At 38.7% G+C, this 18,931-nt stretch overlaps 1 protein-coding gene across 1 annotated transcript in view; it reads left to right on the top strand.

Annotated features, from left to right (window-relative positions):
* Positions 1–18,931, top strand: part of syne3 (spectrin repeat containing, nuclear envelope family member 3) — a 56,139-nt gene that overhangs the window by 7,176 nt on the left and 30,032 nt on the right. Inside the window, exons 4-7 of the mRNA XM_053335220.1 lie at positions 262–571; positions 3,280–3,435; positions 6,005–6,364; positions 14,590–14,726. Coding sequence (XP_053191195.1) covers positions 262–571; positions 3,280–3,435; positions 6,005–6,364; positions 14,590–14,726 — 963 coding nt within the window. The remainder of the gene's footprint in view (positions 1–261; positions 572–3,279; positions 3,436–6,004; positions 6,365–14,589; positions 14,727–18,931) is intronic.

The following is an 18,931-nucleotide window of genomic DNA, read 5'->3' as shown; positions in this document are numbered from 1 at the left end:
AAACTAACGGAGCTGCGGTGGCTTCTGGTGGCTTCCGGTCCAAGCTTTTCAAAATAAAACCTTTGTTATTGAGCGCTATCTCATTATTATTAAAAATCGTTTCCCCTTGATTTTATTACTTTTGAGATCATTTGGTCCCTAAATCGTAATCACGATCAAATTTCAGTTAAATGGGTAGCCTTAGGTCTAGTTGAGAATCACTGGTTCAGGCCTAAACCGCTCAGCCTAACTCTCCTTCATACTGATGTACCTCTCTCACAGTCGGATAGAGTGGGTGTGGCTTCACTGGAGCGAGTACCTGAAGGCCTACGAGGAATTCGAGCTGTGGCTGACAAGGCAGCAGCGTAGCCTGGACGTCGCTGTTGAACTGCAGCTGGGCCTGAAGGAGAAGCTGTGGCAGGTGGATCAGCAGAGAGTGATGGTGAGCGACATCCAGGGCCAGGCAACGCTGCTGGAGAGGCTGCTGGATGAAGCTGCTGCACTGCACAACAGAACCCAGGACCCCAGTGTAGAGCCTCAAGCCCAGGAGACACTGCAGGAGGCCTACAATGACATCAGAGACAGGGCCGAGGTGAGGCACTGGTTATTGTACTTAGATTAGTAGCTTTATTGTCATTATATTGAGGGTCAGACAACAATATAACGTATTTTAGATCACACTCCCTGAGCCATAACAACATTTAAGACAATTCAAAACAACTTAAGACATAAATACAACATTAACAATCTATAAGAGCAATAAAGTGCAATATGCAATATAAAAGGTGCAAACAGTAGCAATTCTCATTGTAACAGTAGGCCACAATCAGTGACTGTGTGTGGGTGAGTGGGATGAGGGGATCAGGCCGTGTTCATTAGTTTAACAGCTTGGGGGAAGAAGCTGTTTTTCAGTCTTGCAGTTTGTGACTGACACAACGTGTACGATATGATATGATACGACACACAATACCATACCTTACCGAAATTTGTCTTGGACTGAAATGCGAACATAATGCCTCCATAGTTGGAGTAAACAAAACAGCATCAGCTGTGTCATCACAACTATAAATTGCACATAACAAAATATTGCACAGATAATGAAACACCATGAGACCACTGCTCAATCCCTACAGCCTCTAGCAGCATGGTTTAAAAGTTGAGTTTACAGTGGGCCATTCTGTATTGCCCGCCAGAAGTCAAGAGCTCATATTCTGTGTGGAGGATATGTGATGGGTCATCATTATCCTCTGAGCTTGTTATAAAAAGTATATTTCAGTGAGAGCATGGTTGTGCATGCAGGAGATGGAGGAGCTTCATAATACAATGTGTTCATAGAGCAAGATCCTCTTACTGCTAAAGTTTGTTGCCAAGGAACAGAGGAAAGTGACATTTGTTACATGCTGAAAATATCTCTCTATGAAGATGATGTAGTGAGATATGATGTCAGCCAGTAATATTAAATATAGTGAAATATTGCAACAATAGTCTGACTCAGTTAAACTCTTGGAGCTGGGGAGAGCAGCAGGTTAGCCAACTGTCACAGCTGCCAATCAACACCCACACAGCTGACATCAAAGCTAATATAAGTCTTCAAATCTTAATAACGAAGCAACCATTTCTAAAATGATCACCAGCAAATGTATAAGAGGTTAGAGATTGAGACCAGAATGACTCATTAAACAATGATTGACTCAGAGTGAAGCTTTTTGAATTAGAGTCCATTGAATCATCTCGTGGTACTCCATGGTCGTTGCTTTATTCATTTCATTACAGTTCAAGTAATTGTGTGCTGTAGTAACATAACCTGATCACAGCTTTGTTAATCAATCAGTTATTGATCTCATCTTAACTACTGAAGGTCTAGAGTAGGGCTGCAACTCACCTTTTATTTTCATTATCAATTGATTTTCTGATTATATTCTTCTTCTATATTTAATTGCTCAAGGGTGATGCCATCCAATTCAATTAATCAAAATAGAATCATTCATTTCCTGTTGATCGACTCATTGATTAAACAGTTCAGCTCTTTAACAACTTGATTTTAAAATGTGAACTTCTGTGCTCCTAATTCCTTACAGATGTGTATTAAATAACAAACAATGCTCTGATCTATGGCTCCTCTGTGAGGTGTGTGTGGTCAGAGGCATCGAGGCAGCTGGTTATGTTAGGTGTGTGTGTAATGTGTGTGTTGAGGTGCTGCACAGTACAATACACGGGCTTGTGTCTTTTATATAAAAATGCACACAGGTCAGCCTCTGGATTACTTAACAATAGCACAGAAGAAAAGAACAAAAGAGACACTTAGAAACATGCAGGTGAAGCATGAAATGAGAGCATGTTAATCCTCTAAAGCCAACCAAAAAAAGAACACCTTTGTTGTATAAGGAAAAGCTTCTTTGTAACAGGAAGCTTGAGAAAGATTTTCAGTTGCAAAAGCAGCGGCTGGAAATGAAGACTATCATCATTTTCAGGAGTATTTTTTGTGGCGGAATCAAAGTAAACAGGACTTGGGCACAAGGGTCTGAAATGTTAAGCATGTATGGGGGAGTGGGTTACGTCATCTACATGAATGAGTGTGTTGGTGTGGTTGGCTTTATGTCATCAGGGACATTTTCAGGCCAAGTGAGCCAATGTAAAAATGTTCCGACAAGTTTACTTCTTCACTTTTTCTTTGTTCACAGAATGGTGACAGAATCTGAGCGCATACACTGGAGGTTAATGAAAACTGTGCATCTATAATCACATCCACATAAGAGTTTACAGTTTGCAGCATTTCAGATGGGAATCATTTAGAGTGGAGAGACACTTGCTGCATTAGTCAACATTACAATACATACAGACTGCAGCTGCTCTTCTCTTCCTCTTCCTTTTCTCACACAGCTCTTTCAACCACAAAGTCCACATCAGCCTCTACCTACATCATACATTCACACAAACATAACAGCTTGCTGCTAAAGCTGTGCCGTTCACTCCACATAGGAGAGTGTGTGATTTTAGATAATGCATTGTTTTATGGTATAATGTTCCCTGAAGGCACCTCCCACCTGTGAAGCAGCTCTTTTTTAAGTCATCCGTGTGTTCTTATCGTCTTGGAAACGCGAACACGCTTTGAAAAAATGTTAGCTGTAGTTGAAGTAAGAGACAGAGAAAAAGAGAGAGTCACTGGAGAATACACTTTCACTTTCACTTTCAAATGCAGGCTGCTCACTCACAAATCCAAATGGGAAGTGTGTGATGTTGCACCCAAAAAAGGCTTTGATTCAGTGCTAAAAATGACCACTTCTCCCCCTGCTGTGCTAGGAGCGTCTGACGCTGCTTCAGAAGATGGCTGAGGAACACCAGACGTACCAAGGATGCGTTCAGAGGTTCCAGTCCTGGCTGCTGTCAAAAACCAAGGAGCTGATGGATCTGATGGACAGGGAGGATACAGCGGAGAACAAGCTCAAAGCCTTACAAGTGAGACTCTGTTAGAAGTGAAAGATCTTTGCTGTGTCGCTATATTCACTGTTAAGATGTGTCTTTATTATTTTCAGCTGTGAGGAAAAAGGTAGAGGGATCTATTCAGGGGTTTCACTTGTATAGCAAATGTAAAGTAGATGTGTAGATGTTAGTATACACATTGGTAAATGATGATGTGTGCCACCATACTGGGCTGTGTGAGTGTGTGTGGGTGTGTGTGGTTTAAAACAGGAGAGTAGTCATCATTATGTATGTAGTTTAAGAAGAAATACATAATACAAGTGAATTTAGTGATAAGTTTAACCCTCACATCTTTATATAGAATACCAGACACACAAATCTATCTGTCAATCAATCAAACTTTATTTATACAGCAGCTTTCATACAGGTTAGTGCAGTTCAAAGTGCTTTACAGTTAGCTGATTGACAGCTGATAATAAGACAGAACAAGAGACAACAGAAAGAAAAAGAATAAAAACAAAGAGCAAATTAAAAGACAAAAATTGAGACCAATGCACACAAGAGAGAATGAGAATAGAAATGTTTTAAAAATGTAAATAAAATAAGTAAAAAATAAATAGTTAAATAGAAAAAAATAGTAAAAGTTAAATAATAGAACAGATTAAAAAGATGAAAAGTAAAATAAAAGATGAAGTTTAATAAAAGATGGACTAATACTGGGTTAACCACTTAACACATGCCCCTGTTTTTTATGCTGTTAGCCTAAACGACATGCCCAAGTTGTGAGCAGCACAGATCCCACATAGTTTGAGACTCAGAGATGTGTCTGGTATCATTGGAAAGGAAACACTCTCAGGATTCTTGTAAAAGTGTCTGTGTGATTCTGTGACTTACTGACAAAGAGTGGCAGAGGTTACAATGATGGGGTTGTTTACTCGCCCATAGGTTTGTCTTTACAATGACATGTGTACAGACATTCAGGGACCTCTCAGCGGGATATAGACACAATGAGGCTTCATGCAGTCCAAATTTGGAGTCAAAAGACCAAAAGATGAATTTTTCAGAATTATTTTTCAACAGGTATGTCCATGTGTTTTCCTTAGGTCCTTTCTGGAGACTCCAAATGGACACTTGGTTACCAAAGCTGTATAACCGCAGTCAAACACATATAACTTCACATCCCCTTTGCCTACAATCAAAATCTTGATCTCTAATGAAAGCTGACGCCATTTTATTATTATTATTATTATTATTATTATTATTATTATTATTATTATTATTATTATTACATATAACCATATTTTTTTGTTTGGCCATATCTATCTATCTATCTGTTTATTTTGGTATAAGTCATATGTCAAGTCGAAGAAGAACCAACCGTGTACCAAAATGCCGAGTGCGTAATGATATATGGTTCAACTCTACGCTACGCTTGGAGTTTGTTTATGGACAGCCAAAATTAATAGCTTAGTGTCATACACCGTTGGAAACCTCTGACTATTGGCTAAAACGTTATACTTCATTTCACCGAATATTTCCATAGGCTAGAACAGCAGTCAATCAAAGCCATGTCGTCATTGTTGTCGGTCACATGTCCTCATTGGCTTTGGAGACATGTACTGCCTAATCCTAAACACCGATTGGCTTGTGTGTGGTGTCGTCAGAAGCAGAAGAGGCTCACGGTCGTAAACATCTAGTCACGTGTACTCTGAGATGGACGTGCAGGTCAGGAAATGACGTAAACGGACCGTATATGGTTTGTTATTTGTGTTATTACGTTACGTGTTGGACTAAATACATGTTGACATATTGAGGAAAGTATTTCGGTTTTAAGGAAACGGATTTCATATTTCACAAGAATGGATACTTGGCGAGCTGTACAGAAAGTGCTGAGTCATAAGATGAACGTTGTGGATAAAGGGAAGACTTTGAAGGTATGTAGGCATTATAGCTTTTCTTACTTAGCTCAGGGGCTAGCCGAGCTTATCGCTAATACTATTACGGCTGTGAGCAACCATATAAGTCGTGAGTGGTCTTGAATGAATCAGGACAATCTAAGCTTTCCAACGATGTACGGCATGAGTATATATGTTTAAGGGTTGGTGTTTAAAACATTCAGAAGAACGTGTGGCTACCTCCTAACATCCGTCCCGTTCCGTAGACGGAACAGCGTGCGTTAAGTGGTTAAAAAAGTTTTTTTTTAAAACAAATCAAATCGATAAGAAGATACAACTTATAGAATGATAAAATAGTGTAAAATAAAGTAGACAAAATAAAATATCAAAACAAATACAATTAAAATAGAGATAATTCATGAATAGCTCCTCAGTCATTAATTCATTGGTTATTAATCCTTCATGAAGCTTTCAGAGAACAGATAGTTTAATGTGTAGTTTGTGTCCAATGTTATATAACACTGCAGCCAATAGCTGTCCAGCAATGTCAAGTTACATATTGGATCATGATTGGCTCCAGACCAGCTGTGATGTCACAAATCATGTTTCTAAGTGCATGTGTTAAAATAATATGAGCACAGTTCTCCTTTCCTGACTGGAGGAGGATGACTTTAAGATTTAAAACATGTTTATTGTCTCCCTCCCATCAGGTTCTGGATGACAGCGTAGCCAGCGAGGAGAAAACCCTGCAGCACATCGAGGGTTTGTCAGAAGCTGTGAGGGCTAACACCTCTCCTGCAGGGGCGGAGGTGGTGGTGGAGGAGGCTGAGGAGCTGAGACTGGGCTGGCAGAGACTAAGGCAGGGCCTGTGTGAGGCAGAGGAAGGCCTGCGCTCCAACCTGGACTCACACAGTCAGTACATGACCCGCTGCCAGAGGCTGGGAGACGACATCGGACGAATCAGGATGATGCTGCAGGGGCTGGACCATGAACTGGTGGGGGGTCATGAGGGTGGAGACCAGGCTGAGCGCACTGAGGACCAGATAGTTGGCCAGTGGAGGAAATACACAGTGAGTTTTCTTTCATATGTCAGTGGTAAAATCTTATTCCTGAGGTTTTTAATCAATCTGGCATCTCATTGCATGAATGATTGTTCATGGTCAATTTTCAGGGAATTACACATACTTATCCTTTTAAAAGGTATATGGTTAATAATATAAAAGCCTTGCTAATTACTTTGAGTGTTGGATGGAAAACCATTATTACTATTTTTAGAGCCTTGTCTTCAGTGGGGCTTAAAAAAGAAAACAGATTACCTGTGTTTAAGTTAAGGAGAACAACAAAATAATTACTAAAATACCCCAAAATTGTACTAATAAAACCAAAATATATCAAATAGTCAGTGTGTAGTGTCAAAGGTGTCCTGTAGTATCTAAACATATCTACATGTCACACAGTCTAACATAGAGCACAGTTATTACTACAGCATATTAAACAGTGAGACAGTGGGCAGTATCATCTCTGTCCTAAATCTGCAGCATTCAGTATACAACATGTATCACCTTAGAGGACAGACACACACTTTTTAATCTTCCTGTCGTCCTCATGGGTCAAATTGATCCTGTCTGTTTTGACTGTTCCTTCTTTCCTCCCCTCCTTCCTTCCTTCTGTCCATTTTTCTGTCCTTCCTTCCTTCCTTCCTTTCCTCCCTCCCTCCTTCTCTTTCTTTCCTCCCCCTACCTTCTTCCCTCCCGTCTTTCCTCTGTCCTTCTTTCTTTCCTTCCTCCCTTCCTCTTTTCCTTTCTCCCTCCATCCTTCCTTCCTTCCTTCCTTCCTTCCTTCCTTTCCTCCCTCCCTCCTTCTCTTTCTTTCCTCCCCCTACCTTCTTCCCTCCCATCTTTCCTCTGTCCTTCTTTCTTTCCTTCCTCCCTTCCTCTTTTCCTTTCTCCCTCCCTCCTTCCTTCCTTCCTTCCTTCCTCCCTTCCTTCCTTCCTTCCTCCTTTCCTTCCTTCCTCCTTTCCTTCCTCCCTCCCTTCCTTCCTTCTTCCTCCCTTCCTCCCTTCCTCCCTTGACTTGAGGACAACAGGAGGGTTTAAGGCAGCTGAAGATGGTGGTGTGGATAGTCATGGTCCAGACTCCAGGATGGATAGTTGAGTGAGGAACCTTTAAAAGCCCCTACAGACTTACATTACATTTTCAACTGAATGTGAATACACTATAAAGGCCCTGCATAGATGTTAAGATGTTTATAGCTCTTTTTAAGAGTGTGCACACTGTGTTTGATTGACACTGACCTCAATGACCCTCCTGGTGGCTTTGTTGGACCTGGTGCATGTGGTCTGGTGAACTCCTGTAATGACCAGCACAGCTGTGTCCACCTTCATCCTGAGCTGAGGTCTAATTATTCCACTGATAACAGCTGTGTGGGTGTGCACGGCCTTTATAGCTCATTTCAGTTGAATTTTAAAAAACCCACCATAGCTGGAGGGAAGATGAAATCTCAGTGACAGTACAGGTGTGTGTAAAAGAGTCTGAGATTGAACATCTGCTGGTTGGCTGTGAGGAAACAATATAATAAAAAACAGCAAATAATACATAATAATCTAACTTTGTAAGAACCTTTCAGCATTCTGAGTACTGCTGACATCTAGCTATGTTTTTAAAATATAGTGACCACAATGAAACACAGAACAAATGAAAGTAAGTTTCTGTTTAGTTTTGGGTCAATTTGTCCATTTTTTAAGGACGTAGCTGTACAGGACAAACTTCTCCAGAGGGAAAACTAATTGTGTTCATGAGCTGAGAGTCACATGCTGTATTGATCTTCTGTGGTCCATCCATTTTTGGTTTGTTCCATTTCCTGTTTTGTCTTCTAACTTGAGTTGCTGTTGCTGGCTGTAGTTTATAAAGACAAAGAAAGAGGAGGACAGCACTCCTAATTGACTTTTTAATCACCACACGGTTGTTTCAGGCGAGTCGTCCTTCTTCAGCGTGTCTACTGGCTTTTTCACAATCACTTTCCACAATTGGTACAATAGGTCTATCACAGCAGGGGAGCCACTATTACATGATGTAGGCAGGGATTTTTATATACCAAAGTCTGTAAAGAGAGTCCCACATTCTTCACCAAAACACCCAAAAATAAGAAATACGTTCCACAGCATCAACCAATGGATTCTCTTCTTGTAATTAAGAAAGCGTTGAATTCTGTTAAGTCTTCAGCATTACCACTCCAGATAAAATCAATAACATACGTCTTCAAGAACTTTTAATGAATATAGAATAGGGATTGTGATTATAAATAAAGTCTTGCTCACATTTCCTCACAAATGAATTGGCATAATTCAGAGCCACTGGTGAACCTATGACTGAGCCCCGATGTTGGGGACAGTATTGGTCTTGAAATTTAAAATAAGTCTTTGTCAATACTTCTTTGGGTAAAGATCAAAAAGTTGAGTAGAGGGATGTGATGCAGTTCTTTGATTGAAAGAATAGTTCAAAGCTTGTAGAGTGTCTTTGTAAAGTACAAGCTAGAGACAGCCACAGTATAGAGAAGATGTTCAAAAAGTCTGTAGTGTCTTTGACATATGAGGGCAATGCATATACCAAGTCTTTGATATGAGAGTCAACATACTGAGAGAAGGCTCTATGAGGGATCCATTTCCAGATACCATCAGTCGACCAGGAGGATGTAACATAGCTTTATGGATTTTAGGAAGAGTGGATATGAAAGGTTGTATGGGGTTGTCTTGGACCATGTATTGATATTCATCTTCAAAGATTTGTCCCTCTCTAAGACCTGTTACAAGACAGCCTTGATTTCGTCACCAAACTTCAAAGTGGGGTCTGAGTATAGAAGAATATACCTGTCACTTACTTCTCTTTCAGTTTTTTCTTTCAGTTTTTTTTGTTTATTCTGTGCACAGAAGTCTATAACGTGTCTTTCCACTAGCCAACAAAAGGTTTCCTGTCATTGATTGTGTACCTGTGGTGTAAATGTACTTTTAGGTCTGAAAACTTTTTTAGCAGTGGAGGTTGTGACTGACTCACACTGTGAAGAGACACAGAGTTCCTGTCTTACAGGCATAGAAAACTTAAAGAACTCCACTCTCTCTAAAGGAATCTACTTTTTTAAAGGGAACTAATGAGAGACCTTCACATTGTGGTTGTGGCTCAGGAGGCAGAGCGGTTGTCCACCAATTGGAAGATAGGCGGTTTGACCTGTGTGGTAGCTCCTGTCATCAGTGTATGAATGTGTGTGAATGGGTGAATGTGACATGTAGTGTAAAAGTTCTTTGAGTGGTCAACAAGACTAAAAAAGCTATATAAGTACAGTCTATTTACCATTGAATTGTCTTGGGGAATCCTTTGGGCAGTGCTTTTTCTTCCTTCTCCTTGTTTTCCTTCTTCTATTGAAGATGATGATATTAGTCTTATTTTTTGTATGGCTATAGAATATAAAATTAAACGGTCTAAATCACATAGCCTGCTATACATTTCTCAAAGTTGGGAGCACACAACCACACATTTGAGGTCATGTGACCTGACACCACCACATCCATCACATCCACCACTGATACCAGATGAAAAAGATATTTTGCACAGTTAACTTTGCCATTAAGTAGCTTACAACGAGCTATAGTAGCTTATTTTGTGTTTCTATGATGAGAAAGAGAGGCCTGTTGCATATTGGTACAGTGACACAGGTTAAGAAGATATTGCCATTATTTACATTCTTCACAAATGATCACCTAACTCGATAGTTTTTACTTTGGTAGGTCTGGAATGTGATTTAGCATTATCAGTTAAATAATCTTTTCACCCAATTATGTAATATAGCAAAAACTATGAATAATTAACGTGTTAATAATAAGCCCACATCAGGGAAAACTGTTACTAACATAATGAATCTCCACTGTGCAACTTTTAATGAAGAAATATTATATTAGTACATTTTGGACAACCACACTGACTTCTCACATAGTGACACACCAATACAAACACTGTGATGATTATAACAGTAATGTAACAGGAAGTCGTGTGGGAGAAATGTACATTAAATGCTGTCAAAGTTGTCAGCTTTTTGAAGCTTTGGTCAATGCAGAATGAAATTTGATGCTGAGGATCTCGTTATATCAGAGCTGCTAATTTATACACAGTTACACAATACAAAGTGCAGTGCAACAAAGTAAAACCATAATAAACAGGACATGATTTGGCAGAAATGTGACCACCACAGCATACAATACAGTATTACAGTGATAGATGCACAGTCTAGAATCTTATGTCCTCTTTATTCATTTCCACTTTAATGTTTTCCTTTTTTCTACGCCTATTTTTCTGCATTGTTACAAGGTTTCATTTTTGTGTGTCGTTTTATATCCTCTCTCCAACCCCTGCTGTGTCACATAAATAACATCCTCCCTTCAGTCTTAGGGGTGATAAAATCTATGTGCCTGTACATGATAACTCTTGACTGGATTCTTTATCTCCTTCACATTATAATTTACAACCTCTCTCACATACCTGACACACTGGAAAACACAACATTGTCAGTGAAGCTGCTTTATTTGTCTGAATGCCTCAGATAGGTGTGGTAGAGTCACAACCACACTATTTATATCTGGGTGTCTGACATTATTACATAGCTGGTGTGTGGCATACCACCACTGGCTGTAGATGAATAAACAACCCCTTCTCATCACATAGCAGACGTGTGGAAATTAAGGTGCCAATCTTTCCCTCATTACTATTTAGCTTTCATATGTTTTTATATACACATTTGCAGCATATGACAGATAAAGATCAGCAAGCAGGAGACAGTTGACAGATAATCTTATAGAGTAGCTGTGGACCTGTGGAGCAGCATCTTTTGGGTGTGAATGGAATGTTAAATGATGCGTTGGCCTCATCTGTCTGTCATCTGCTGCAATCTAGACAGACTGTCACCTTGCTGTGACACAGTCTCTCTCACTTTTAGATCAAGATGTGAAATAGAAAGTAGCTGAGATATTTTTCTACTCAGAATTTGAAGATGTAATAGAAAGAAATCAAATTATAGAACATTTTGGCCCCAATAAATAGGCAGTAAATATAAATATGCATTTATCAATATCTTTATTATAACAACGAATCAAAGGACAGTCTAATGTTAAAAGTGTTCCTCATAGTGATGAATCTACAGAGAATAATTGTCAAATCTGCAGTTCCCTTCAGCTCTTTGCAGCTTTTGACTTTTAAAGTATGTTAGCATCAGTCTGGTCTGTTTGCAGGATTGTAAAAAAAATCCCCGCAAATTTACGAGAAAAAACTCACAAATTTGCCAGAAATAAACTTTTTAAAAAAAGGTGTTTTATTCTGCCAAGCAATCCCCTCACTCTGCAACACTGGAGAGAAGTTGCTTGTGCATTATGCTGCCGTTATTTTTATTATTTTATCCAAGTTTTTTTCTCGAAGTATTACCCCTCCTCCTCCAGGTCAGTTTTTTTATTTTTTATTTTAACATATATGGCCCTAATACAGTTTTAGGAGTGAGATAAAAAAATCAACACAACTTTCAAATATGAGATTTCATTTCCTAGTCCACATATCTGTGTTTGTATTTATTATTCCTTACCTGACGAAGAAGCTAAGTGTTTGAGCATTTTCATTGACATTAAACAGTTAACATTAGCTTTGCAGTGCTATAGTACACTTTTAAGCTACTCTTTCACTCTGAGATTAATACAGGTTTGGTTGTGGACTCCAGTCTGCTAGTTTGATTAACACTGTAGCTTTCAAACCACATGAGCCAAAAACACAAGAAGAGTCATTTAATTGAATCAGTGCAAAGGATAAATAGACAACAGGTGGGGCAAAGGCTACATGACTTGTGTAATAGTCAAATAACGCAAAAATGAATGATAATATTGAGAGTGTTGATTAAACCCTGAAGTTCCTGCCTGAATCTTTCTGATTTTGTTGTATTTCATAATAACAAAACCATGAGTATAAGCACAGCTGTTTTTTCATATGGCTTAGGCTAAATTCCACAGTTCAAAACCAGTATGTGTCATATAAGCACAATTCTTTTGAGAAAATAGACCAACTAGAATGATGCAAGAGCCCAATACGATGGATCCACTTTATTTTAAGATGCACCTTTTCTCAAAACAAAGTTATGTATTTTATTTTAAAGGCAGCCTTTGTTATACTTGAAATGAGAAAAAAGTCACTATTACAGTACTTAACATTTGTGTATAATAAAATGTTACTTTCTGTCATGTTGTTGGTGTATAAACTCACACCTCACATTATGTGTTGAGCATCAATAGTGGAGGCCAAAGAATCATCCCATTCCAAACAGGGCCTGGATACTGATACTGGATTTTTGGGTCTGATGCTGATACCGATAAAGAGAGGGAAACAATTGTATACATAAACACACATTTACTGCAATGGTCCCTCAAATTTGTTTAGCAAACACTTCAACAAAGATATGTGCATGTACAGTTTAAGAATAAACATCATTTTTATAGAATGACGTCAGTGCACTGAAACAATAAACTTCACTTGGAGTTATATATTAAATTTGAATTAAGAAAAAGGATCAAATATACATAAAATGTGGCCTATATAATATATCTTCTCTATCGTCTCAATACAAGTCAATGGAGAATTCGCCAATTTCTCACTTGATTTCTAACCCCAGTAAACGTTTTCAGAATGTGTTTATGATCTCAATCACTAGTTTAAAGCCTTCTTCAATGCAGTATGATGTTCATTTGGGACATTTTGGCCTCCTTGATTTTATATGTGACGATAAAGCAGGGTATGCATTAGGACGTGGCTACGTCCTGATTGACAGGTTGATTGTACAATGTCCTCGAGATCCAGCCTTCGCAACCATAGCAACCTCCCCCGCTCCGTCCCTATGGCTCCGCCCATGGCCCCGCCTCATGCCCATATAAGTAGAATCCGTGTTTTTATTTTTCCCAGCATGCACCTGAAATTTTCAAGCAGTCCACAAACCAATGGGTGACGTCACGGATGTTACATCCCTTTCTTTTATACAGTCTATGTTCCAAACAAGTACTTTTTGAAAGGGCATTGTACTGGTTGTAGACAATTACAGTGTATACATTGTAAATGGTATTCTAATGTATATTCTATTCTAATGATATTCTAATTCATTATAACCATAGTTAAGTAAACATTTCCAAAGAAAACAACCAGATTGAAGCTCAGATACAGTATCTGGCTGTAACGGTAGACAGATGTAGAAATGCAGGGTCTTACCTTCGTTCAGCTCGGCTTTTCAACAGACCTTTTCACAGATGTGTCACAGAAGAGTAATCACAGCTGCAGCTGATACAAGTCATTATGGGCACATTTCAGTAGGTGTGCCACTTAGCAACCGTTCACAATCCTACTACACCACTGTCTCCTTCACATATCTAAAAGCACACTTACTCATTGTGTATTATCTGCAGCTGTGTCATTAAGTGTGTTGTCACATGAGTAATGACTGCAGTCTTATGCCAGATCTGTCAGCTCTGCTATTGTGCACACTGGCTGACTGACACAGCTTTGAATGGGACAGAGTCATCACTGGTGGATTTGAATTGTAGCTGTGCTTGTTCTGGTACGATTAAGTCAAACTGGCTCATAATGCAAAAATACAGCAGTGATGAGAAGTGCTGCTGAAAAAGTAAAGTGTAAAAGTAGGAGAGAGTGGCTCCACAGCTCCAGATAGCTCACATGGCTCACAGGGAGGGGGAGGGGGGTGTTATTTGCTCGCAAGTGCACTTTCAGAGTTTTTAAATTTTGAAAAATGTTTCAAAGTGGCATTGATCATCAACAGAGTGTGTGCTGTGACATCAGTGTGGAGTGTGGAACTGAGGCACAGCAGGGGTGTGAAAAGCATCTAGTTGAAATGGACTGATGTTACCCTGTCAGTAAACACAGCACTGTTATTTCCACTTGGTAGATTTCAAGCTGTACTGGTTACCCACATAGCAAGTGTTTTAGCTTCAATCTTTCTTGTTGACCTTGATGTATCAGTCTGTAGCTCTTTTATTTAGCTGGATGACTGTATTAATAATATAATATTGGATGTTATTTATGATGATGAAAGTGCATGCTATAGTGGCACATTCTGCAGTTTATTGACATTCCTGTTGTGCATTTATCCAGTCCTCTGTGTCTCTCAGTTTGACTTGTATTTTATGGAATGATGTGATTAAACTGTGATTAGACGTTGCAATAAAAAAACACACACACACATCCTTTAGTTTGCTGCTGTTGTGTGTTTCAGGGTGTGAGGAATACTCTGGCAGGGGAGGAGTCCCAAGTGGAGCACCTGAAAGCTCAACTCAAGGAGCTCTTCAGGTTCCCGCAGGATTCACACCACTTGTCTGACGATGTCCTGGCTGTTGTCAAAGAACATCAGAGGTAGGTGACAGGAAGCCCGCAAGCTTTCTTTTTGAAACCTTGATAGTCACATTTTTACTGCCCCCCCCACCCCTCCTCCCTCCCTCCCCCTGTTCCCTGACAAGCAGCGATCCAGTTCCACAGCAAACAGGCCGATTCAAGTGCCATTCATTCAGCTGCAGGATGTCACCATGAGATGCTCTTTGTTCACAAAGACGCACTTAAACCAATGGATGACAGCTCGCAGTACACACAGGCAATGTTTCTCACTTTAGGTCATTGTTTGTTTTTCAGACTTCAGACTTACAAAAGTTGCTGGAACGTCTAGTTTTCAATACTTGTTACTGACTGATTTTTAATCCTGATTTATCCCTCAAATTCCTCCTTAATGACTTTGAAGTTACAAAAAAAGAAAACCAATCCTCTACTTAGTCTGACAATATCTCATATATATATATATATATATATATATATATATATATACTTTATATATACTTTATATATATTATATATACAAACATGGACACATTTGTTGGTACCCTTCCATGTAAATAGAAGAATCCACTCTGAAATAACTTGACACTGACAAAAGTAATCAGCATCTATTATTGTGTATTCCATAAAATAGTCAAATAGATTTTTGATTCAACAGAATATTTGAAATAATAAATTAAAATTAAAATGGCATGGTGGGACCTTTAACCTAATATTTTGTTGCACAACCTTTAGAGGCAATCACTGCAAACAAGTGATTTCTGTAGCCCTTAATGAGACTTGTGCATCTGTCTGCAGGTAGTTTGACTCTTCCTGAGCAAACTGCTACAGCTGTGTGAGGTTTGAAGGGTGGCCTCTGCAGACTGCATGATTCAGCTCTTTCCATAGATGCTCTATAGGATTCAGATCAGGGCTCATAGAAGGCTTCACAATAGTCCAATGTTTTTTCTTCTCCATTCTTGAGTGCTTTTAGCTGAGTTCAGTCAGTTGATTTTAACTTGTTAGGTTTTCAGGAGGAATAAAGCATTGTTTTAATGAGCTATGAGAGTGTCCACATCTGTGTGTATATGTATATGTATATGTATATATATATATATATACTGTATGTGATAGCATGCACTGCCGTAATATTTTTAACTGTGTTACATAACAAAACTGTGACTGTGTCATGTAATAAAACCCAAAATGAACAAAATACACTTCCTGACAAAAAGACCACAGCATGACATTAATGTTTAATTTAACTAACCTGTAAAGAACAAGTTAATAATGAGATGGGCAACAGGGTAGTGTGTATCCTTCTCTCTCTTCTGCTACTCTGAAGATGAGGTGAAGCCCCTTGTAGCACCAATGTACACCTGGCAACTATACATAATACACAACATTACATCACATAATATGACCACACATTGACACAGTAGACTGATATACATTTCCATCAAACTGATAATGATACAAGGTAATATTCAGTCATGAGTGTGTCACAGCCAGGTGATGATTAATGTGTTTCTAAACTAAACCACTCAGAGTAAAAAAGGAAATATTGTATTCTGTGCAGCAGGTTGCCCCGCTCATGTTTTACTGCTACTTTCAGAGATTTGTGGGGCTTAATGGACTGCTCCAGATTTGGATTTTGAGAACTCAGACATGAATGAGCTGCTGTGAGCTGTTCAGTGAGGTAATGATAGCTGGATTTTGGTCAACAAGCCATTAAGCTGCTGTTGATTTCAGAGTAACTCCCTTTAAAAGAACATTTCAGTTTAAATCCTACTCAATATTCACAATTATCATGAGTGGAAATGTTCAATTATATACTTGCCTCCTGATGCTTTTCACGCTTTTACGTTTTCAGCAGCCCTACTGTGCATTCACTAAGAAACTTTGACTACATATGCATTAATATAATATACTAATTGAACACTGTCTGTATTAAATCTCTAATTAACTGTGATTAAAATACAGATATCCTGCCAGGAAACATCCTAGAAAGTTCTACAGAGATTATTATAAGAATCGATATACCTATAAAGTCACTCAGCTCTAATAACTCTGCTATCATTGCAATCATATTCCACTGCAGATGTTAAAGTTATATCTTAGTTGTACATGTCTGGATTAAGACATTTTAAAAATACTGGCCAGATTGCCATGAAATTTGCCAGAGGATGAAATCACATGACTTTTTGGCCTTTTCTCTGCTATCAAAATAGTATTTCTACATAAAAAATAAAAAAATATTCGAATCTAATGGGCAGATTACCCCAAAATGCTCTGAGCACATTCGTGCTCTCCAGAGAATAAACCCTTTTACATTTTCTTCTAGCAATTCAAGAGCAAGACTAAAGGGTGACACACATAATGCACACATAATACACACATGATACACACATAATACACACATATAAGTGGTCTTGCCTCAACTGACGGTAACAACACACATCCGAGGTGTGAAGATACAGCTACAGAGAATGTTTTTCCTGTGTAGAACAACTGAAGATTAGTATTTACTATCAGAAAGAGATTAGAAATGACAGAATAAAATTAACTATGTACAGTATTTGATTTTGTAACTTAAACCTATGGGTTTATGGTTCGCATCAAGCAGACTCTAGGTTGGTTTTTGTTTTCTTTCTTCTTTTTTTTGTTTGTTTGTCTGTATTGCTAGCCTTTTATTTGTGTATCTTTGTAAATTTTCTATGAATTGAAAATGTCCACAAATGTTCTGCAGAACTTAATCAGTGTTAAATTCATCAGTGACAACATTTCCAAAACTGAATAGTCCCAAATGACCAGGATCATAATCTAATCAGCAGATGTTTAAATTTCTGCCTCAAGTATTTCAATATAAAAATATCATTAAAAACACAGCAGCCAATTAGAATCCCGGTTATGCTTACATGCAGTGTTCCCAAGGAGAACCTGAATGTCTGAAAAGTGGAACATCTAAAACCCGCCACCAGCCCAGTTAAAAACTAAAGAATGACTTCTGCTACTAACAAGTCCTTCACACCACAAAGCATTTCTGACCTAGACACACGTCCAGTTTTAATCTGGGCTTGACAAGAAGTGGAATTCCTGTCTGCTTTCACAATGGAGGGATAATTAAAATGTGTGCTTGTCAGAATTCTGGAGTTCTATTATTCTGAACATACAGTATAGTGACTTCTGTAAAAAATGTCAAGCATGGCAACAGATTCAGATTAAAAAATGTCATTATAATTTTACATTGTGTAGTGGTCTGTAGCATCCATCCTTATTTCTGCATCGTCCCTCATATTAACCATTTACTTTTATAAGAACAGCCTTATCATCTGCATGTTAGTAGTTTTACTCCAACTTTTTAGCGTCTAGGGAGGCTTTAGAACTTTAGCCTTTTTTGAATAAACAGATGAGACTACACAGCTGACAGAACTCCACAACACATAACAAGAAGCAAGGCCAAAAACAAAGAACATCGCACCATATTCACAGACACAACAATTAAAGCAGAAATCCTGGATTACGTCTTTCCATCTGGAAGCACTGTGTCCTATGAGCATCTTATCCCAGGAACTCTGATCATGTAAATATGCTGTATGTCAGAATCCTCTCTGCTTGTACAATCATGTTTTCATTTGCATAAACCAGGTACCTAAAACCTCTAAGATAAATATGTTGTATTGTCCTCAAAGGGACAATTTGTTCCTACAATGTTCATTATGCGTTCCCCAAAACATAGAGACATTGATTGTCTGTTTGCAGTTGTCTGGCCTTCAGAAAGACAAAGCATGAGCGTGGTGGCAGACTGAAAGAGACATTACAGACTTTTTTTAATGGAAGAATGTGTGCTACAGCTTTTCTTGATATTTACACGTCTTCTAGTAGTTCGTCAAGTTTTCAAATGATTTGCTTTTTTTTTTTTTAAACAATTGTATTTGAATCATTAAAGTCTGTGTAAAGTAAGAATAAATATGTGTTCTGAGTTTGACATACCACAGAAAAGTGTGTTGTTAACCACCCTGCCAAATTTGAATGATTAAAAAATCGCCAAATATATGAAATTAGGCTTCAAAGTTCCGTCTCTTTCTCTGCTCCCAAACACTGTGGGAGTGCCTGGCGAGCTCGCTGAAACCCCGCCCCCTACCAAGTGTCACCTGTCAATCAAAGTCACCACCTCTACCAGAAACATGGACGCTACGTCTGAGAGCTTTCTGCTGCTAACTCCGCTCCTAGCTCGGCGGCTAACTCGACTG

The sequence above is a fragment of the Scomber japonicus genome, chromosome 16 (assembly GCF_027409825.1).
Source record: "Scomber japonicus isolate fScoJap1 chromosome 16, fScoJap1.pri, whole genome shotgun sequence".
Taxonomy (NCBI): Eukaryota; Metazoa; Chordata; class Actinopteri; order Scombriformes; family Scombridae; genus Scomber; species Scomber japonicus.
The sequence above is the reverse complement of the archived record's forward strand: the minus strand, read 5'-3'. Positions and strand labels throughout refer to the sequence as shown.